Source organism: Halyomorpha halys, unplaced genomic scaffold, assembly GCF_000696795.3.
Source record: "Halyomorpha halys isolate HHAL.00 unplaced genomic scaffold, Hhal_1.1 Scaffold1539.1, whole genome shotgun sequence".
Classification (NCBI taxonomy): domain Eukaryota; kingdom Metazoa; phylum Arthropoda; class Insecta; order Hemiptera; family Pentatomidae; genus Halyomorpha; species Halyomorpha halys.
Genome location: NW_027112669.1, coordinates 401933 through 426057, shown reverse-complemented (window position 1 = coordinate 426057; position 24125 = coordinate 401933). Strand labels below are relative to the sequence as shown.

Genomic DNA, 24125 nt, shown 5'->3' with positions numbered 1-24125 from the left:
TTATTTTGCACTGTTTGATAACTTTTAATTAATATTGGTACACAAATGGCCTATAGTTTTAGTTGGGTGCGACAAGCGTGTAGTAATACGTGCAATTGTCCCATTAGTATTTTTTCGACTGAGGTGTCACTGTTTGAATCAGAAAAATAATAAATACAATATTAAAGGGAAATATAAGGCAAACTTCTTAATTTGAAAACAAAAATGTTCTTAACTCAACTTCTTTTGTATGATAAAAAATCGGGGAAAACATTTTTATTTTTACTACTATGTTCAATATTTTCCATACATACCCTCCTAGAATATACTTTTAATATTATGGAAAGGCCATTTACAGATTTGCCCCACTCGACCAGGAAAATGTATCCGATGAAGGAAAAAATTACTTTCCTGCGAAAGAGGGCTGAAAATCACCTTTAGCATTTCTAGGACACCTCATCTGGTTTCTCCTAAAAACCACTAACAATGGGAATCTACACACGAGAAATCACCGATTTCAATGAAAATTTTTTTGGCCGAGCAATATGTGATACGCGCCTGAGAGTTTTTTCTAATGCGCCAAGGGAGCAGAGAAAAAAAATATATTTTACATAATTTTAGAACTGTTAAATCCTTGAAATAAGATGTGTACTGAAATCATTTGGTAATATTATATACATCATCAACAAATTTAGGTTAAATGATAACAAATTTTAAACTAAACTAAATTAAAAAATATTTATTCAACAATAGGTTTTTTTATGTACAAAAGGTGATAATAAAGATTATAAATAAATCTCAAATAACTATCAACAACAGAAGTGTATTGAATCTAAATGATATAAAAAACATAACAATCAACTATATCCCAAAATACATTGTTTACATCCTTAGGATAAACAATTAAGTCTATCCAAATAAAGATATCAATTAAGTGGGTTCAAAAGGATTCAATTAACACAGAAAGCATATTTTATGTTCAATTCAATAGAGTTAAATTATTAAAAAATAATAACTTGAAAATAACTAAAGTATTAAATTATAATTAAAAATACATATTCTTTATGAAGATGCAATGTTTCTCATTTCTCTTATGGCAGCCACAAGTCTTGGTGAGCAGCCTGCACTACCAGCTTGGTAAGCATCAGAGGGTAGTTTAAGCAGGACTACCATTTGGGCAAGAGTTTCAGGTAGAGTCTGTCCAAGATCTTCAAGAACATTACCTAAATATGCTAAGGGAGAAGACACAGGCATTAAAAAAAAGGAGCAAAGGACTGATATCTTATCATTGATGTAAATAAAAAAGCATGACAGGATTAAAATAAAAACTTATGATCATTGTGCCACATCAATTGAAAAGTTAAGGCACTAATCCACAAGAAAAAAATTCATATTAGGTAGTACTAACCTTCAAAAGATACATATCAAAATCCATAGCATTTTTGACCAATGGTTATCGAGATATAGACAATACTTTTGATACTTTCAAAACAATGAATAAAATATAATATCGTGAGCCGGTTTTTTTTTTTGCACTGTTTTTTGAAGAGAAAAAATATTGCTCAAGCTCAGGAAGGGCATGAAAAGAGTAGTAAGAAATTCGCTCTGTTGAAAACCATTTGTTGGTGGTTTTCTAAAATTAAATGGAGTGGTACGGAAAACTGCCAGAAAAAAATATAAAACCGCCATGAAACTGTGTTGGACAACCTGTACAAGTAATATAACAAGAAACTGATATTCTTCAGGTATCAAAATACAATGTATACAATACTACTAAACGATAGGGCAGGAGAAAACTATTTTAAAATTGGGTGTAGTTTTTTTTCTCAGTGGAATAAAACCAACAATGTGCTAATGACTCAGAGCACATTTTGGACCTGCTTAGGTAGAATAAATAGAAATTTTTGTGTAGTATGTAACTAATAGATTCCTCATTTCACCCCTTAATCAAATCAGGTGTCATCCGAGTGCTAAACACCAGACGAAAGACCTCCAAAGGGACCAAAGACACAAAAGTATGTTGGAAAGATTCTGGTGTATGTTTTATAGGATCCATATCGCCTACTATTTATTGAATACCTAGAAAAATAAAAAATATTAATAGTTAATAATATACAGAAATGGGCCCTTATGGAGAAGAAGAAAATGCTCTTTCACCATGCCTCAATTCAATGGTTATGATGGGAAAACTGTACAAATTGAACTTTCAATTGCTTCCCAACCCATTATATTCACCTGATCTGGGCTCCTCTGACTTATTGCCTACTCACGGCCCTGAAAAGAAGGCTCTAGAGAAAGAGATTTGGCAAAAAGGATGTAGTCAAATCAGAAAACTAAGCACTTTGCGGTAGTATCTAAAATTTTTTCTATAAGAAAGGGTTCAAAATGTCAGGCACATTTGAATGAATGTAGTATGTCTAAATGTTCATGAATGAAGTAGAATTTTCAATACAAAAAATATTTCTAAATAAGTTTGTCCCAGAAATTTTTGAATAATGTATTATGCCATAAAAATAACATTTAATACTGTATATATATATTAAATATAAACAAAATTTATTTTGATTTTCAGCAAGAATCTTAGAGGAACTATAGGAAGCATGCACAGGTAAAAGGGAGCATATAACCAAAAACATAAACCAGAGTGATCAACAATATCTGGAAATCTGTGAAAGAAGGATGATTGCAGTACTGATCATGAGAAAAGTCAATAATCCAAGGAAGAACAATTTTTTCAAGAGAAAAAATATTTTTTCATAGAAAAATTATTCACAATAATAGAAAGACAGATTATCATTAACAAATTAAAAGGGTATACGATTAAAATAAAATTTTGTCACTTTGTTTTAGCTACTAAAACTTGATCATTATCTGTGCTATTTTAAAACTGAAATCCCAAATCATCTTAGCAAGCTTATAAATATAATGTATTAATTTCAACCATTACCATTTAACTTTAAAAAAATATGTATTAATGTCTGCAAATGCCTCTTGAGTGTTTTTGATCTGGATTATTATAAAAAATATACATATTACTCTACTCTAAAGACAGATTTAGTTTAGTAATAAGTTCAAAGAAATAACAAATTTAGTGTTTAGAAACTAATTTCAATGTGAGAAATAATGATAATATACTCAGTGAAATTATCACTGAGTCATTGAATCAGTTCAGCATTAAAAATAGAACATATGAAGTGCTAATACTAAGATTAAATTGAAAATCGTCTGGATGATAATAGATTATGTACATTTATTTCCTGATTAGTCGGTCTAAGAGAAGTACAAAGAAGAATATTAGGTACTGCTCTCTAAAAATGTGATAACTGCGAAATTTAAATTTAAAATGATTTTTCAGCATAAAAAACTCCTTTTTGACCTAACCTCACTAGTGCCAACAATGAATCAATCCTTAATCTTTAGCAATGATTTGTATGCAACAAAACTGAAAATATGTTAATTCAGTCAAATGTATGACTTTTGTTTATTATGCCAGAAACGTTCGAAGAAATGTAGGTTATAATCCTTTTATATGTAGCTCTTCAATTAATTACTGAAAACAGAAAAGCTTTTACAATTTAATTGTGAGGAGAGAGGAGACAAAACTTTTTGGTGAGATTTTTCAACAATTCTTAGAAGAAAAATGACATCTAAATTCTTCAGAAACTGGAAAAATATGAAATTTACAAATTGAAAAATTGACATACTTTGATTAGTTTGTCCAATTTTGGTTGGAGTAGTTAAGTTGAGATTGGAATAAAAGTAAGGGTTTATTTTTTAAAGAAATAACTTTAAGCTATCCCAATTATCTAGTTTCCTATCAATAAATATTAATAGAATATTAGATTTATTTTTGAGAAAAAGGATCAAAATTGTTTTAAAGAAATTAATAGAATAATTAGAGTTCATATAAAATTTTATCTACACTTAAAAAAAAACTTCATTTTTCATTTGAATATTTTCTTTGTAATGTAATATTTCAAATGACCCATAGATTTTTGGCAAGCATTGCATATCAAATCAATATAACATTTAAATGGTAATATTTAATTCAATAAATATTTAAGACTAGAAATAATTAAGTAAAAGATTACCAATATCAACAGCTATCTGCTTGGCAGTATTAGGAGTGACATCTTTGGTGTTTAAGATAAGATCTGCTAAAGATGAACATGTCTGTCGACAAACACGGCCCAATAATTGAACTGCAGGACTGTTTCCCTCTTCCTTCAAAAATGGTTCCAAGTGCTGAGGCAATGTCATCAAATATTCACCAATCTTAACAAAAAAATGTTCAAACATTTACGTAGTTTAGTTTACAAATGGTTTCATTTTGATAAAATTTAATACATATATTTCTGTGATGAAAACTGAACTAGCACAGTATAAACATAAATTAATAATCAAAAACATTTATTATATAACAAATAAATAAATTAAATTTTCGTTATAATGGACAATAAAAGATAAATTTTATTTAAAAATAAAAGGCTTACGTGCTGGTCAAACTTTTTCTGAGGTGACTGATGCATAGGCTGTTATAGGTCATATGATCCTGGTTTATAATCATTTTGGATCTGATTCCCCATTTTCTTTTTTAAACCCATAGCAAAGCACTAGTTTTTTCTATGATTTTATTATTTGGTCAAATCAGGAGTTTTTTTTTTTTTTTTTTATGATTATCACTAGATATTTAATCTTATTGGGTTTTTGTATTTTCCATTTATTTATTGATATTTACAACTGTATTTACATAAAAATACATTTAGTAAATTTTATGTTAGATAATAATAGTATGATACAGGCATGTAGAGAAACAACTCATTGGTAGCATTCCAATATTTCTACATTAGAAGGTCTCAAGGCCATCTTCTTTCCAGAATCCTTGGAGGATTGTCAGGAATGGAAGATGATGCAAGGTTAGAAAATAGTGGGTTTGGGTGGTTAGGGAGTTTATAATAGAAGGATTGATATCTGGTTCGGGCTAGATCGGAACATTAAAGTCTTTAGGGATGATTTTATTTGTCACAAAGTAAGGAGGCATTGCAAATTTTACAAAGGATTTTGGACTGTAAAGATTGGAAATGAGAAGAATTCAAAGGTTTAGTGGAGCCCCAAAGCTCAACTCCGTATATCCAGAAAGGCCTTTTTATAGTTGATCAATCTTTTGTAATGGATTGGAAGTTTAGAACATTTCTCTAGTAAGTGCTGCAATAGTCTGAATCGATTTGTACTTTCCTGTCTTTTCAGTCTTATGTGTGGATTCCAAATTCGTTGTTTGTCCAGATATAATCCAAGGTATCTGATCTGTTCTAGAGGTGTAAGAGCACCTCTTGATGGGATTTATTTTTATCCTCTAATTTCGACACCATTCTTCAAGAGATGTGATACGGAATAGGATTGTTTGGGATGCAATTAAAGGGTTATTATTAACTGCGAGCACACATCTGTCATCAGCATACATGGTGAGGATAGTGTTAGGATTGGTTGAGATGTCAGATGTATAGACTGTGTAGAAGATGGGACCGATATACTACCTTGAGGACCACTATCAGACTGAGAAAAGAGGGATAAATAGGAACCATTATTATTTATTTTGAAAAATCTATCAGTGAGAAAGAAACGGATAGTGAAAAAGTATATAGGAGGAATTATTATGTAGAATTATATAAATAGAAATTTATGGAGTTTGTAAAGCAGATCAAAGTGCCAGACTCAATCAAAAGGCAGTTCTACATCGAATAAGACTCCTGTGCATTATATTCCGAGATCTAAAGCAGAAGAGACAACGTCCACAGCACAATGACATTGGTGGATAGTGGAGTGAGATGTTTGGAATCCAAACTGGAGATCTAAATCTTATTTGTTAAAATATATATTCCTCAATACATGATTTACAAATATTTCAGAACCAATATGGGTATTCACACAATCATCTTAAATGCGTAAGTGTGTTTAAGTTGAGGAAGATAAACTATTAAATATTAAAACATAATCTTCCTTTTAATACGGATCGCTATACCACTTAACTTGTAATAAACAAGTGCTTCCAAATTAAGATAAATAAGTCCCAACTAGTGCAGAAAAGGGACCGATGAGGAGGGGTTAAATAAGATATACACCGCACCCACAATACATGGCAACTACATTTAAGTTAATAGTAAGAAATTACGATGAGAAAGTCTGCTAGCTTTGCAAAATGTGCTAAGTGTGTATAAACATAAGTAGCCTTTGTCCAAACCATTCCTTGTTAAATAGGGCCAATAACTTACTCGATTTTAATACAAATTATTTGTTTTCAGGAAAAACAAATCAAATAATTTTTTTTTTTTTTTTATTCCAATACCTGAGTGATATACTCGAGTGGAGCATAACTGTAGTCAGGGAGCTGGTGTGATAAACTGACTGATGTACCCCATGAAGCTCGTGACAACTGAGACCGGATCGGTGTAAACATCACGTCCAAACAGCATCCAGTTACTCGTTCGGTGACTTTAGAAAGTTTAGACTTCACACCCTCAAGGACAGAAGATTTATTACCTAGAATCAATATTATATTAATTGTTTTGTTATTTTGTATTCTAGCCTACAGCAATATGAATATATTAAAAAATACTCTAATCGTGAATAAACTAGCAGAAACATGATAATCTTGAATATGGACATTAGAATTTTTATAGACACAGATCAATAAGTAAGCAGTGGAATGAGCAAGCTATGCACTCATGTTAAAGAATATAAAGTAAGTTTTAAACCACTAGAGACAATGCAAGCAGTTTAGTGTTTCATTAAGAAAATAATAGGCAATTTTTATTTTATAACATAATAAGAATTAATGTTTGTTTAAGAAAAATCACTTTAGGTGAACAGACACACAACTTTTTTTTAGTTGCTAGTGTTTCCATTTTTGATAATTTGGGAATAATATGTATAATATAAATATTTTAATGGATTGAGTCATAAAAAAATACCAGTTTTCTTTCTAGCATAAAAATACTTTCAACAATTTTTTTAAAAATATTTTAACTATTTACCATTGTGTTCTTTGTTTTGTTGCCATCTCAAAACTAGCAGGTCTAATTCTTCACATTTCTCTTATATTTTGAATTGTTTTAAAAATTAAGAGAATAATAAAAGTGTATGATAGTGGTAAAATGAAAAATATTTTTGACTGTGAATTTTAATGGATATTTGACTTATTGGATAAAAATGTTTTGACCTGGGCAGAATAGCCTGTATGAAGTGTTTGGAAAAATATTAAATAATATGTTTCATAGTGAATTAAGTAGATTGTCCCTGAAGATGGCCGAATTGGCCGAAACGTTGGACGTGTAAAAACAATAAAAGTTTTGAGACTATAATTTGGATAATGTTTTGAATTATTTAGTAGAGAATTAGATGTTTTTAAATTAAGATAGTAAGCGTAATGGCTCATTTTATGTTAATGAACAATGTAAGCTGAGTGGGGGAGAAGGTCAATTTCAACATGTTCTTGAATTTTTCCTTTCAAGTAACAAAAAGTGTGTGTTCAGGCATTTAAATTACAGTCAGTAGATTAATATCAGTTTACTAATTCACATTGGGTCATAAATCCCTCGCAACTGACTACAATAAATTTTCAACCTTCCGGAATGAATCAGTATATCCAATATTGCCCTTGCTTTACAATTGGCACAGAAGGCTGATTGCATTATAATCATTGTTTCTTGGTCTTATGGTTTCTCCAATAAGCACTATTTTCTTCTCAAGTAACAATTCTTTCAATTAAACTGTAGTGGAGTTTTTCAAAAGTTGTTGATAAATCCCAATAAATATAAATCCCCCCTCCTCGGTGTTTAACACAAAGGGGACCACTCTTGATAAGCAATGCAATTTTTTCAAGTTATATAGCCTATAGTTTATACCATACATAGAAAATTGAAAAATCTATGTTCTCTTGTCATTTTCTGAATACTTATCATAGAGTCCGCCTTAACCAAGTCCCACAACACATTCTCATTAAATGATTTTCATCTAGAAGCCTCTTTCCACTTGAGGCTGATGTCACCAGTTTCAAATTTACTAACATTTTGTTTAAAAAGTGTACCCAATTCTTCAAATTGCTGCATCAAACAGGTCATTTAGCAGTTGTAATATGTTTCCAATGATGTGATAATATTATCAATATTCAAATTTTATGGCCATGTTTTTTAATTGAATGCCAAGAAAAACTATAACATAAGGCGAGATCATTTTGTTTACAAATTCATTAGCGTAGTTTAGGGATCACAGCAATATAAGTCTTAATGAAGTTTGCAAAACAAGTGTGATTCACCCATTATATGTATATTTCTTTTATATACAATATGATATGTAATATTTGTAATGTATAAGTGTACCTATACGAATCAAATTATCATTTTATAAACAAATATCTTTTGTAAAATTGAGACAAAGAATTAAAAAACTAGCCACGTCCATTTTCCATTTTTTTAAAACAGTTTATGGACAAATTATCATTGCATAAAATCATTTCTTTCAAAAGCAGTTGAATGATTTTATAGAACAAAAACTGCTAAAGGAAAAATAAAATGAAAATTAGAAAATGACCAGCCAAGTCAGTTTTGGAAACCTATAGCTGAATTTAAGTATACCTTCTTTGAAAGATTTCATAAACGAATCATATTGATCCAGGGCACCTTTGGTCAGCATCACTAGCCTTAAATCAATTTCCAATTTCTTATCTTTTCTCATAGCTTTCTCTAATGTTTGTATTAACTCCCTGTCTAATTCTTCAATGGTATTTTGAAGTTCTCCTAAAAAATTTTTTTAAATATGTAATAATTAATAAGGAGAAAATAAAATTAATTCAAGGAGAGTAGGCAGTTTGTTCTCATTGATTTTTATCAATATTTTAGTGATTATAAATCGAAAACATTTACTGATATCCAACGGTTAATTTAGTTAAAATTAAGCATACATTATTAACTATATATACACATTGGATGAATTATTGAATTAATTACTTATTATATATATTTAGTTTATAGCGATAAATAACAATATATATGAATTAGATAACATCTAAACCAATATGGATAATATTTAGTGCCTTTACACACTATACCGATCGGTTTCCATAAAACTGTAAAACAAAAACCGTTTCATGTCTCATTACTAGTATTGGTCCAATAAAGATTTCAGTAGGCAATCAACTATCAATCAAATGATCATTTAGAATCTTTGGCGGTGTACATCTTTCAAGTTATAATAAAAAATTAATAAAATTTAAAGATAATCTGTCTAAATTCCACGATTTTTTATTAAATATGGGTAAAAGTTCAATAGGCTGTATCTTCACTAATAATTGTCCGAATTAATGATTTTTTTCGTTGTGCAAGGAATTCAATCACCATTCAAATAACATTTTTCCAGAACGAAATAAGTTCGATATGACAAAAATTGATAACCATGACAAATACTTCATTTAACAAAATAATTACACGATAACACAAGCAATTACCTATATTTAGAAGCAAACTCAGGCAAATCTGAAACATAGACCATTCTTCTTTTGATTGTTTCTTAATTTCAATTTCTCGCAGTACATTTTCATATTGTTCCAAGTGCTTCAATATTGAAAACTGTGAAAAAGAAAAATATAAATAATTTATGAAACTTTTTAAGCAAATTAGAATACTGAATATTGCACCAAATATATTTTTCATTTGTCATTTCACCCCACTCATTTATTTTATAGAAATGTTTATTAAATGATTTCTTATCTTTTTTATAAAAAGATTATAATCAGAAAAATAATGTTACCCCCAGAATACCTGTACAGCTGATACTAGAGCTGGAAGACCAAGACCAGATGTGAATGATTCACATCTCTTCACAGCTTCTAAAACTCCAGACACAAGAGATTGGCGTTCCCTAGCAAGCACTCTCACACTCTCAGACAAATCTCCTTCAAGTGGAGGAACAACAAGTTGCCTTTCCTCTAATCTTCTATAAGCAGATACCCAATTACGATAAATAACATACACTGAGTGCAAAACATCTTTCCAGCATTCTGGAGTTTCATTCTCTGAAATATATGAAATTTTTACATAAGCAAGAAGATACACATGCTCAAACATTTAAAAATTTTTTTTTTATCATTACAAATAATAAATACTTTTACATTTCCTTCTTTACTTAATTGAAAAGAATTGACATTAAACACAGAAAACAAAAACAAAAGAAATACATTCTGTAAAAATCTAATGATAATACGAAGGCCGGGGATCTCAAAGATTACTACCTATTCTAGCCTAAGTGGAATGGGCAAGAATTATTCCTTGGTTCTGCCACAAAATAAAATTTGGCTAACTTTTATCCTTATATCATAAAAATACAAATACATACGAATAAATTATGTGGCAACATTGAGAGTAATTGACATTTATAAAGACATTTGATCAAATTAATCGACAATAATATTTTATTTTGCAGTTTTAATATCAAATTATAATTGTTTAAAATTAATATATAATGTGTTAAATATTATTTTTCACTTGATATTAGAAGTTTCATAGAAGATATTAACAAATATTTATTTAGTTAGTTTGAATGGTTGGCTTATTTAATAAATAGATCATATAGTATTTCTTATTATTGTATCTTTATTCTAGTTCTGATCCAAAATATATTACATCAATTAGATATATTAAATATTATTATTATAATCTACTAAATCTCCTTGATTAAGACTATATATGTTAAAGAAAATATATCAAAATTTAACTCTCTCCTTTCAGGGATCAATGCCACGAGGCAACAACCATATTACTTTAATTAATTTTTTTATTACTTTGTTTAAAACCTAAGTAAAATGAACTAAATATAAAAGAGAGGTGAAGCCATAGTAACATACGTATATATGTTTACAAATAACAAACCATGCTGTGCTAAGGCAGTCTTCAAATCAGATATAAAATTATCGGATAGTGATCTTAAAGTCAGAAGTAACGATATTTGTTCTCCTTCTTGCCTGATACAAGTATCAACAGTTGCCGTAATATCTTTCTCAAGGGAACTGAGGGCATCAGCAATAACACCCATGACCATTTTACTCGATTCAAATACTGATATGCACCACTTTACCTGAAAAATATTGCAAGCATAAAAAATAATGATTCTATGGAAAAAAATAACTAAAATCAATAATTTGAGCTAATCTATACAATAAGCTAATAAACAATTAGCTTATATACAATACAATAAGCAGAAAACCTGTTCCAACTTCACATATGTTGACAACAAAAACTTTATAAAATTTGAAAAATTGATTTAAAAGGTTGGACATTTGTATGTGAATTGAATTGGTGTACCATTTGTGAACTCACCTATTTTCTGCCACCTCCACTATTTTTTTGTGGTTTCACATATTTCCTCACCCCTCCAAAATGAGTTTGAGTTAAAGAAGTGCCATCGGATATCTAAACTATTTTTTCTCACTTATCCACCATTTTTCATGATTTTACAAACCTCTACAGCTCTTCCCCCTAATTTGAATTGATAATTTGTTAGTGAATTGGGTTGATGTTAGATAAAAGCCTTTTGTAGGTTTAAACTATTTTCTCCTCCCCCCCCCACACTCTGCAATTGATTTTTAGGTTTTTAAGCATTAATGAAATAAAATCATTTTACATATATTTTCTAAACAAAATTTATGGGGAAATAAGTCCATTCGGACAATGAACTCTGCGACCATGCTCTTTGTGTAGTTTACATTACATACTGACTAATTATATTCTTCGTTCCTTTCTATCCCAATCCTCCATTACCATATTTCTAATTGCCACATTAACCAATCATACAAGGTGCATTCACTAGGTTTCAAGAATAGTCTCAGAACCAAAAATTTATTAAATATTGTACAGCAAACTAAAAGTCCTTGAAATATGACCCTTGGCCATCAACTCACAGCCAGGGGTCAATGCAACAGGCACTCAGCAGTTTTTTCATTGTCCATAGTCACTTACTAAACTCTTCATGCATAAGGCTTTTAAGAGATCTTATCGAAGCTGCCTGGATGTTTGGAATTGTGCCATATCACTTCCTTTTCAGGTCTCTCTTGATTTGCAGAAACAAAAAGAATTTGCTGGGAGCTTGGTCAGGGCTGTAGAGTGGCCTCTATACGAGGGTGGTCTGAAAAGTTTCCGACCTAACAAAAATACAAGACATTTTTTCTGAATTTTTTTTTTATTTTTCAACAGTCTCCTTGTAACTCTACACACTTCTCCCAGCAATGCTCCCATCTCTGAATACACCTTGTAATGCACCAGTTCTGAAGATAAAGATGGTATTTGTGAGGTTCCCTTAAAATCCTCAATGTCTGTTATCATCATATACCAGGCTTACAAACTAATACAAAATAACACAGTCCAGGGCCTTGTTTCATAATTAAGTACAATCAAATACTATTAGTCTTGTCGATTTAACTTAATACAATTACACTGACTTGTACAATAGTAACTTGTACTTTAGTACTTTTTAACTCCTGTAATATCACTAATAGTCCTCCCTATTATCGAAAAAAAATAAGTATTAGTGTAATTAACACGTTGTTTCTATACTTGTATTTTAAACTAATACTATTAGCTTTCATTATGAAACAAGGCCCAGCATCTTACATTGCCTATGTTTCTTTCAGAGAAGCAATATAATACAAAATGGTTAAATTTTAAATGGCATTCCTGGTTGTAAAACAACTCTATTCACCCTACTGATATTTATCAAAAAGGTGAATATCTATTAATACTTCATTCCACGTTTAGTTTGATGGTTAACTTTCCCTCTTCTGATGTCTATGAAAAATATTTGATGCACAATGGGAACACAAAAAGGTGAGCTCAAACTGCTTAAGTTCAGAGTTGTATTATATCTATGGTTCAATTAAATCCATGCCCATTTTTTCTAAATATATTTTAACATTTTTCTAATGGTGCGTATTAATAGCTTAAGATTAGAATAATTATTCTATCTTTCATAGACAATTTACATTTCTATGCAGAAAATGTAGCCTAAATTTAGGTCTAAAATCAGGCAATGCAATGGAATAAAAAGTTTCAATAGGATACATAAAAACATTTCATACAAGAGTATAATATACCTGTGTATGATACTCCAGCAGTAGGTCTTGATAGAACTGACTAAGCAATTCCTGAATTCCTCGATCTTGGTCAACATCGACTATATTTTTCCATTTTTGGCATAGGAAACTTTTTTCACATTTCACGTAATATTTTATTAGCTGGGGTAATCTTTCAATTCCAGTAAATATCTTAACATATTTAACAGATTCCTCTGAAATAGAATAAACAAATTATGATATTTTAAAAATAATTAAAACATCTTAAAATAATAGTGTCAAATAAAAATATATTTTTCAAACAGCAAAAATTAAAATTAAAACCCCTCGAAAACATACGTAGAATTATATAGTGAATTCTTTTTATATAATTATTTATATTCTTTTTATCTAATTCTTTACATATTGTGTGCTGTAAATGATGGACCATGTTTAAAGAGTTGACAGCAGACATCAAGGGAAACAAACATTCATAAGTTCAATCCCAGACAGAAAAATACGAAAATTAAGTTTTTATTATTTTAAGCGATTCATGTTTTTTGTTTACTAGAGAGTGATAAACACAAAACAACTCATATCAGGTAATTATAAATTAAGGTGATCATAAAACGTAAAAAAATATAAATATATATGATTAATTTTCTCCGTAACGTTTATCAATTTGATTACACTTTATTACTCCCTACAATGGCTGATTAATTTTTTTTTTGTCCAAAATAACAGAATCTTATTCTCTTTGTGTTATTTATATTTGTTTATTCCTGACTCCAACCAATATAAGTTGCCATCCCATCTATTTTTAATTTCTCTGAATAAAATTGTCCTATCAAATATGCTTCATTCCAGAAAAAAATAATAATCTTTTTAAAAGTTAACTCATTCCTCTCTTAGATTTGGACTACCAGTCACTAACAGAGTGGTGTACAGTTTTTCCCTTGGTTGGAGGAAGATCTTGTTACGGCACTGATTGGACATTTAATAAAGTGTAGGTCATTTTAAACATGAAGCACAATTAGGGGTTTAAATGAAAACATTGAATAAATCATGAAAATTAATTGAGTTGTTTTTAGTCCTAAGTTGTAATAAAAGAAGAGGAAGAATGAGAATTTTGTAAATCTTTCTAATACTAATACTTGTGACAATTAATTTACATAACTGTCCATATTAATTTTCTAGGACACAGGAATCTATAAAAAAAAACCAATAAAAAAGAACAAAAAACCTTTGACCAAGCATTATAAATTTTGACTAAGAAATATAAGTTTTTAATATGTTTTTATACTGAATACTGTTTATATATAGTATACTATTTTTGATACATTTTTAAATTTTCCATGTTATTTTAGAGCTCTTAATAAGGTGAAACACTAGATACCATATCTTAGTATGTACTTAACTTTAAAAGAAAATCAATTAAGATTTTTAAAAAAATAAGGCATTACGAGCAGCAATGTTATTAAATATACTTCACTATTCAAAACAACAGTAACTGACCAATATTTTTGTTTGTAAATGCATTTACAAGATGTGGACTAGCCATTGCTTCTAACCTATTTTTAAATCCCTCCAACTGTATTTTCCGTTGTTCATAGTCAGTAGAATGGATTAAAGCAGGGAGTGATTGTTGCATGCTCATTACTTTTTCTGCAATAGCTTCAATTTTATGTGATTCAAAAACCTAAAAATAATAACGATAAAATAAAAGACAGTTAAGAAAATAAGCAACATAAAAAAAATTGAAACCTACTTCCTCGATATCTGAAGCAAGAACCGTCCAATTATCAGCTTCATGTAAAGCCTGTTTAGCAGTGTATAGTTCAGTCTTCATTTTATCTAATTTTTCTAAAGTCACCATGGAAGCTGCTGTATCTTTTTCAATCTACAAAGAAAAGTTAAAGTCACTAGCATCAAGATTTACAAATTAGTTGAAAAGCAGTATTTAGTAATCAATTATTTGGTAATATTTTGTTGAAAATATTCTCAAAATACTATTGTGACAAAAAACTTTTAATCACCTATAATAAAAGCCAAAAATGAATATCCTTCGCAGTTTCTTTTAGTGCTTGACTATTTATCTTAAATACTAAAAATTAAAGAGGCTATGTACAGACAAAATAAGTATTCTAGATAATTTGGTTAATTAAAAGATTCTAAATTTAATCAAGTTAGTCAGAAGTTGAAGCAATACAGTACACTACTATCAAAAGGTTGTCACAGGCAATTTTTGAACAAGATTTCAGATATTCAATTCCTAAAAACTAATAATTAATAATTAAAAGCTACTAAACCTAACAAATTAACACAACTTAAAGATGTCCCAAGAATGGGACCTACACCTATTTAACTCAATTTTAGACAATTTAACTAACCCAATTTTTCACGACCACCACAGACATTAGATCAAGGAAAGATATTTTGGTTAAAATACCAAATCAGAATAATAGCTTATGAAAAATAGTGGACTATTATGAAAACAAAATAACACAAAATGCTTGCCTTCATTATTTCTTCTTTCACCAACTGCATTTTTTCTTTCAACATAAGAGCTTCCTTAAGGATCATATCTGCATCATGCATCACTCTTGGCAAACTCTGAATGACCTAATAAAGGATTAACAAGTTAATAGTATTGTATTACACGAAAAAAATAACACTAATAATTACGTAAGCATAACCAGAATGTTTCACAAATTGATTAGGCATCAAGATTTCCTCAAGTTTTTTATCTAGAAATATTTCTCTATTTTCTTTAAAAATAATACATATAAAAAGAAAACAAAAAATCTAATCTTCCTATATATTCAGTAATTTCATCTAAAAAAGATGGTGTTTTTCATAAGGTGGATTAATATTTTAATACGATGGGGTTGGAAATTTCCAATCATACAGTAATATTAAGCACTATAATCAAATTTTCAAATTTCTTTCTATAATGACTTCTAAGCTTATAATATGTGACTTATGAATTATGTGATTACTTTACTTACTTTTACGTTAGGATCACAAAGCTCATAAAGAAAATAATAGTGCATGAGTTTCAGGTGAACAGGATTTGTTTTACTTTAAAAAGAGTAGATATTACTTATTAAATAAATAAAAAATTGTATCCTTATTAGTCAACACTTTTTATTTCAACAGTCCAACATTCTGGCCATTCTCAAGGACAATCTTCAATTATAAATTCTTCCTCACATTAAAATTTAAAATTTGTTTTGCAGGCTATTCTGCCCAGGTCATTAATTATAAGTTAAAAACCTATTTTTTTATTTAAAATCATAAATATCTAAATCTTCTTATTTTAAAATTATCCACCAAATCACCACCATATACACAAACTCATAAATAGTTAGTTAAGGATACAATTTTTGATTTATTTAATAAATAATTACCTGTCTCAAGAAATTGAAATAATATATTTAAAGTAGATATTACTTCACTTTATGTATATTCTCTATATTTTAGTTCTCACATCAGACAAAGGCTGACACAGGAAGAATACATAAATTTGGTGAAGAAATATCTAACCTTTTTAATTTAAATTATAATAAAAAAAATGAAGGAGAGCTAACCCAGCATAACAGCCAATTTAATTATATTATTTAATAAGATAATATATTAATAATATTTGATATTATTAGCCTTAATTAAACAAATAAAAAAAAGGAATTAGGAACAATAGAATCCTGACCCAAAGGATGTTTAGTTTGAACTTGGAAAGAAAACCATATTATTTATCAATCTTAATAATGTCTAACAGTTTTGAAAGTGAAGGTAGCAGTCTATATCATGTGCCAAAATTAAAAGTAAAAATATGATAGAGAACAAAGTACTGGTCTTCAAAAATTAGTTATTTATACTTAAATCATAAACAAAAAACAGAGATGGAGAATTTTCAAGGAGATTATACACCCAGGAAAATTGATAAAAAGAATAATCATTTCAATTCAAAATAATAATAATATAATAAACAAAAAATTTATTTCTTACATGTTCACTGGTATCCTCAACAGCACCATTTATCTGTTGGACGTATAGCTGTAGCTTTGCAACCAAAGAAGATAAAAAAACCTGTTCAAAATGAATAGATAAAATTTAGAGGATAGAATAACAGAAAAAAAAAATAAGGTACAAGCAAAAATTATTTAAGGTTTTATTATTAACAAGCATTAATACAAATGAATTTTAAATTATACTACTTTTCATTTTCTACTATTAACTCTATATTAACAACTATGATGTACTTAGTTCTATATAAAGTTCTGTTACAAGGAAAAAGTTGATAAAATCAGTTAAATTATTGATAGCGAAATTTAGTCTTTAGTAGTACACAATACTTCTTGTGGAAAATTGTTAACTGCATTCACAGCATCACAAATTATATGAACATGACTCCTGAGAAACCCAAGAGAAAACTGAAAGGGTGTAGCAAGACCACCATCTGAACCTAAATGTGAACCTTCTATATTTCCAACTAAGGTCACATTTAAGACTTCCCACAGGGGATACACTACTTTGGAGAATCTGAAAAATACTCAAGTTAAAGCAGTTGATGATTTTCCACAAGTTCTGCAAACTACAATAAGCACCTAGTCCTACAGACTAAAAACCAATGTTTTCAGTAGAGATACCCATTTTGAATAATTGATTTTTTATTTAACCATTGATGTGTAATCCATATATAAATATACTTCACTCTCAATATTCAATTTTGAACAATCTCACAATCTTGAAAATTCAGCACAACAGAATATAGCGTTTTCCAAAGAGTGGTAAGTGATGTCACAAGGGTACAGGAAGGAGTTTGGAGGTATGCACAGCACCAGGTTTTGACTGCACTTGGTGCAACAAGTTTATTTTATTTTTTTTATTATAGATATAAAAAAAATACAAGAACTCAGCATAACAAACACTATAGAAAGGATACACCGATGTAAAAACTGCAGTAGGGCTAACAACCAATGAAGGTCTTAAACAATTTCCTCCAACTTATTCCAAGCTTTCCAAAATGCTGAATTCATCTCTAAGACTTCCTTAGTTTATCGTGAGGAATTATTATTATTTCTTATCGATTTTTTTTTTTGAACCATCTACGGTTGCATTTATTGTTCCTTAACGCTTTGGGTACACATATATCACTTAAAGGATCATTATAAAATTCTTCATCTGATTCAAACTCACTACTTTTATTAAAACTGTCGCTATCACATTGATAAAATATATTCTCTATTTCTGTCATTATGGAGTTGTGTATCCAAAACAAGATTTACCAAACTACTGAAATTATTTGTTCTGTTTCATACTTTTCTTTATTTTTGCCACCCATACTAACTTATCATTGAATTCTATATAGCCAACTAATATAATTTCAAGATCTCTTTTCATTACTTCTTAATTCACAAAAAAAAAGTAGTAAAATGACCTAAAATAGTAAAAAACATTGAACGACTTCGTAATACCAATATCCAACCATCATTATTTTAGGGAGTTTCTTTAAAAACATCAATTTTATGTAACTGAATACAAGAAAAAATCTATTAATTGAAGTAAACATAACTATGGTATCACAATTATCCATTAATGTTGACATTAATCCAGTAATTGTATATCTATGAAAATGAATAAATAAAAAATAAATCAAGAGCAACATAGATTCAATGATATCAAGTCTGGCTTAACAACCAGAATATTCTTATGATTATTTTGAAATACTTTTCATCATATTACTTCTTTATTTTCCTGTGCTTCCGGCGTTCTAAATATTTTATTGATCCATTCTTTTGAATCAAATATTTCTTCAGAAAATGCTGATATATCCTAAAAAAAATAGTAATTTGTAAGATAAGATTTGTCAGTACCCTATTCAGTACCTATTCCATTGCAAGCAATGAAAAGTCATTCGCTTAGCTATTACCATATTTTCATATCATGTAAAAATCAAGCACCATCGACAAAAAAATTAATTTTAACATCGGTTAATAGAAATCATTGGCACAGTATAACCTCCATGTAAACATAACAATCTTACAAAGAGCTCATTTTTCGGAGTTTAGATCTACGAGATTGAGTATACTAAAAAAGAGAGTGCGCGGCCTGTCCTCACTTATTCTAAATAAAAACATTGAAAAAATTGAATGGTTTTTGAATAAATGAAAAAACAATGATTCCACATTGAAAAAAAGAAGATAGATTTATATCAAATTGTTTCATAGTGCATATTTAATTGACGAAATGAAAGACTTTCATTTTTAGATGTTCCATAAAGGCGCCAAACCATTTTTACTTGATTTACATTGATAAACTGAAGGTATAGTCCATCTAAGATGAATTTACATGTAGGGAAGGGAAATCGCGCATCTCCCACCCTAGCTCTTTCTCCTCTCCATACCATAACCAAACCCCTCCTACCGGGAACAAACCAAGAGGCAGTCCAGAACTTGGTAAGGCCCAACCAGTTTGGGACTGGATTGGTATTTAGAACGCTTTTCCCTCTATTCTCGGACTCCTAAGTTATGAATAAGTGAGGTTACTCGTTTCTTTAGGTTATCTTTGACTGGGACTGTTTCTTGTTTTACTTTGTAGGCAAATATACAGACAACTATATTCTTACTTGCTATTTAAGAACACAGTATCTTCCAAAAAGTCATTTTTGAGATTTGATAATCATTGTGTTCAGAAAAAAATGCCTCTTTTTAAGTTTAAATTTGTTGTGACACAGTTAGTGCAACAAGAAAATATTTGGTCCTCGAATGAGATTAACTGATAATAAATGCATTAATTGATGGCTTTTTATAACAGAGGAAACATGGATTGGACCACTCTCAGCCTTTCTTTCATGAAATTAAATACGTTCATAATTATGTTTTTGGTATGTGAGCGGATAGTTTTCCATCTACCCAGGTTACTTGACTCTATTTGTAAATTTGCAGAAGTAGGTCGAGGAAGAAAGGTTAGGAAAGGAAGCCTAGTCAGCTGAAGAAAGGAGTGGAGGGTTGGCTGGGGAACGTTTGCCACTAAGCATCTCCTCTCCCTTCGGCCAAACTCATCTTAACTGCAGTATACCCGAGTATTGACGACTCCTTATCTTAGGTTGGTTTATAATATTAACAGCCTTACAAGAAATAAAATTTCTGTTCCTGCACGCTCCCTTCTCTCTACCTTTAGTTAAAGTTTAGGTTATAGTACACAACATTTTTCTGCTGCAATTCCCACCCTGTTAACTTCTTCTAACGAACAAATATCGATATTTAATATATATATATTATATATTATTACATTTTGTTGCCTTTTGGGTACTCACCTACTCCATTTCAGTAGTATGGTTCTTAGATGCTTTTGAGCAGTTATTCAAGTGATATAGCTTAGCAAATAATAACCCATATTTGTACAAAGTAATGAGATAAAATAAATATAGAATGTCTGGAAAAGTGAATAAGGAAGGAACAAGAGAGGAGATATTTGTGGGAGTAGAAAGAAGGAAGAAATAGTTTTAAACAGACAGAGAAACTTAGTTACTCGGGCGAAGTTGCCGCTAGAAAGCAGGCGTTCAAGTTCAAAAATATGTTAAACCAAGCGGATATTATTCCCGACATATATTACTAAATATGAAAGACCGTTTAAATAAATAAGGTAGAAACAATGCAACTAAAGGTTTATCGAATAAATTACAAAATAACTAGTGAGACATAAATAACTATTTATAACTATGTTTTATACATGTATATGTAAATAAAATGTGTGTGTGTGTTTTATTTGTATTATCACTATAACAAAAGGTCAGAAAATTGTAGATTTAAAGAGAAATTATAGCTAAGCAAACAATGAGTGAAGAGAAAATGAAAAATGACCTATAGGCGATAAGTGATTGTAGAATATAATAAAAGGCGGAATGAATGTAGAAAAGGCAGGTCAGTATTATAATACAATAAGGAGCTGTAAAAAAAAAGTCTATTGAATCTCCATAGTTTTATAAAAAATTGTGCTGTTTTATGAGTTCGATATACTAAGCAACCAGAATTAACTAAAATAGTGGTCTATTGCGCCTCACTTTGAATAGAAAATAGGATAGTGTCGTTAGGAACCTCCAACAATACCATGATCACTGCACTTATTGTTCACAACAAGATGTTAAATTAAATATACTTCCCATTGCTACAAGTGATGCAGTTAAACCTGGATCTTTAGATGCCTTTGTTGCTGACAGAATTGAGGCGTCATCTTAGCAACCTCATGTCTGCAGCTTTCAGTCCTCCGCTTTCTCTTTGGAGTAGAGAAGGGTATGCCAAACTCCTGTCTTTAGCATAGCTTCTGTTATTAATTGAGTGCCCAATATCAATTTTGTCCTTTATCTTAACATTACGTAACAGCATGATTGTTTAGGATTTTCTGAATTTTTTTTTTTTTTTTTTTTTAGATAGTTATGTAGTTACTAATCTGTCATATAGGACTATAACAGATGCAGAATTAAAAAAAATAATGATTAACACACTCAAAGGTAAAAATATTAAGGAAATAGAGAAAATAAACAAAGAAATAAATTACTCATTATTGTTTGTATCTGGGCTCCAAAGTAATACTCAACGTCGTACCAAAACTTCTGCAGTATGATTTGCTCATGGACTGATTTAAAGAGCTAGTTAATCTATAATTAGGGGGAAGGAATAATAGGAATGATCTAATTATCCCTAATTTTAATGCGTGGGAGTGTTTCTTTTATCATTGACTCACAATAATTACTCTTCCATTATCATCTCTCTTACTGAGCGATATCGCTCTTTTCAGTGAATTAGGATCTCCATTTGGTGCTAAGCTTGATAGAGCTCCTTTTACTTAATTAGTGAATCATAAAAAAACAATCTCGGTAATAAGTGTATCGTTTTGATCTAATAACTAAGCAGCACACGATTCATAAAAACTGAAATGATTAAAAATACACCTATGACCAGTGAGATATTACGAACATCGAGTAACATTAAGACAGTAGTTTCCTCCTTTAAGGGGACTTAACAAGGTAAATATTATTGCGCCAATATCGAATTTCGTTAAATGTATGACGTTCAATAATGCTTACCGTGAAGGTGGACTTTAAAGAAAATTTAATTTTTTTTTTTTAAGAGACATCAATTTTATTCGTAGATATTATTAAAGCTATTTTTTTGGCTACTTGTCATAAAAGTTGCATTTTGTTTTCAGAAAATATTTATAATTAATATTTATTTGTACCCAAGCAATCCAATGTATTGTATATTGTATCCTAAACGTTAACCTAAAGGTATAAAAGTATAATTTCTCATATGGTTCAGTAACAGACACCGGTAAAAATACAAGTATTATTATATTACAATTACATCTATGAATGATAATACGGAGGACTTACGCTCTGAACTAAAAGGTTTGAGTGCTGAACAGCTTCATGATCTAAGAGATACCATTGAAGAGGAATTGGAATGTTTGGAGCAATATTCTGAATATTGGAATGAGTTTAATGCTAAGTATAAGGCCTCAATAGACAGTTTAGATATGCTTTCAAAAATAAACGCGAACGAAAACTCAACCATGATCAAACTGGGACATCATGTTTTCACGCCGGGAAGGTTAATCAAATCAAATAAAGTTTTAGTTTACTTAGGAGATGGATATTACGCTAAGATGAGTTTAGAAGATGCAAAAACATTCTTCCAGAGAAAGACTGAAGACCTCTTAAAGGATATGAAAGAATACGAAGACGGCAATAGTAATAAACAGTATATTTTTATGTTACTTCAAGAGACTTTAGATAGTAAGATCCGAGAACAAGTAGATACCTTGTTCGATGGATCACAAAGCCAGTTATTGAGTTCGCCAAATCATGATTCAGCAAGCCCTGAATAAACAACTAAAAAATTCTGTGTGAGAAACCTTAGTGTTCCTAATTTATGAAACTGGCTACTGATAAAGTATAATAAAAATGGCGCTACTATTTATACAAACTCTAACCCATTGACGTGAATTAAGTTTTAAAAATTTATAATTTACATGTATCAATGATTAAATTTTCTGTAATTAGTTCAATAATGGGTATGGTAATTAGTTCAATCCCATTTGATATGGGCATCATTTTCGTTTGAAAAATAAATGAATTTAAGCAGTTAAATTTTTATTTAAACTTATTATATCAAATAAATAAAGTTTAGTTATTCTGACAGCACCCCCACTATCTTCCTTTTATATTATGCGTTTTAATGAATATAAACCATATACTGTTGCTTTGCTAAAGTTGTCGAACATCTAACAAGTTTAAGTTTTTATTTCATTTTAAATTGGACATATTCTAAAGATAGTACCATAAACTAAAGTTACTCTTTCTGTTCTGACCATCCCAAACCTGTAGGTCTGTCACTAAGTAACCTCAGCCTGGGAATATGTTAAATACAAAATAATAAAATACTTGTTTTTTTTTATCAGATTAGCCACCATTAAAAGTAGCAATAAATTTGATTATAAATAAATTACTCAAAATAATCAACCAACATCATTAAGTAAAAAGTATTGGTTCATAACAGCTTCTTAATTCTTCACTAATAAATCCTGTCAGGAATCGGATAGGATTTATCTGCCATTCTTCTGAATGTGTTTCTGGGGGGATTCTCTTCCATCTGTTTGGGTCTTCACTGATACTCACTCAGAGGTTCACCAATAGATCTGCCAGACCTTCTCTTTTCACCATGGGTCCATAAGTCTTCCTACAGCAGGAGGTCAATTGGTATTCTCCAAGCTAACCCAAACCTGTACCACCCTAGCACTGTTCTGTATGCTCTAGTTATTGATAGCAGAGCCATCTTCTGAACTGTTCCTAACCTATTCTTTGGGAGAGATCTGTATCCAGCAAATGAAAACATTGATGATTATTTGAATCTGTTCCTAGCAACAGTCCTTCCAGTTTAAGGCACCATTCCAAAGTAAATTTTAGAACTGATTGGAATCGTTGGAAAATGTTTGGCAACAGGTTCTCCTATACAAACTAAAGAAAGTAGACACTTAAGTACTTCTAATATAT

The 24125-nt window shown here is 29.8% G+C and overlaps 2 protein-coding genes across 2 annotated transcripts; one reads left to right on the top strand and one right to left on the bottom strand.

Moving 5' to 3' along the window:
* Nucleotides 1-782: 782 nt before the first annotated feature.
* Cog7 (conserved oligomeric Golgi complex subunit 7) lies at nucleotides 783-19125 on the bottom strand. Its single transcript, XM_014435218.3, has 14 exons — nucleotides 19005-19125; nucleotides 18818-18907; nucleotides 17081-17161; nucleotides 15590-15694; nucleotides 14841-14972; nucleotides 14588-14771; nucleotides 13115-13308; nucleotides 10899-11103; nucleotides 9792-10045; nucleotides 9479-9599; nucleotides 8610-8771; nucleotides 6323-6516; nucleotides 4071-4254; nucleotides 783-1211 (listed from the first exon to the last, which is right to left on the bottom strand). The coding sequence occupies exons 1-14, from the start codon at nucleotides 19005-19007 to the stop codon at nucleotides 1042-1044; spliced, it is 2079 nt and encodes a 692-aa protein (XP_014290704.1). The 5' UTR covers nucleotides 19008-19125; the 3' UTR covers nucleotides 783-1041.
* Nucleotides 19126-22441: 3316 nt separating this feature from the next.
* Nucleotides 22442-22960, top strand: LOC106689982 (prefoldin subunit 5). Its single transcript, XM_014435214.2, has one exon. The coding sequence runs from the start codon at nucleotides 22442-22444 to the stop codon at nucleotides 22958-22960; it is 519 nt and encodes a 172-aa protein (XP_014290700.1).
* The last annotated feature ends 1165 nt before the right edge of the window (nucleotides 22961-24125 follow it).

Bases quoted from the DNA above. Each gene is read 5' to 3' on its own strand.
- LOC106689982 (XM_014435214.2), top strand. From the start codon at position 22,442: ATGAATGATAATACGGAGGACTTACGCTCTGAACTAAAAGGTTTGAGT.
- Cog7 (XM_014435218.3), bottom strand. The intron at 15,695-17,080 runs GTAAGAAATAAA...ATCCTTTATTAG, and splicing joins TTGAGGATACCAGTGAACAT to GTCATTCAGAGTTTGCCAAG. The intron at 13,309-14,587 runs GTCAGTTACTGT...ATTCTATTTCAG, and splicing joins ATTTACAAACAAAAATATTG to AGGAATCTGTTAAATATGTT.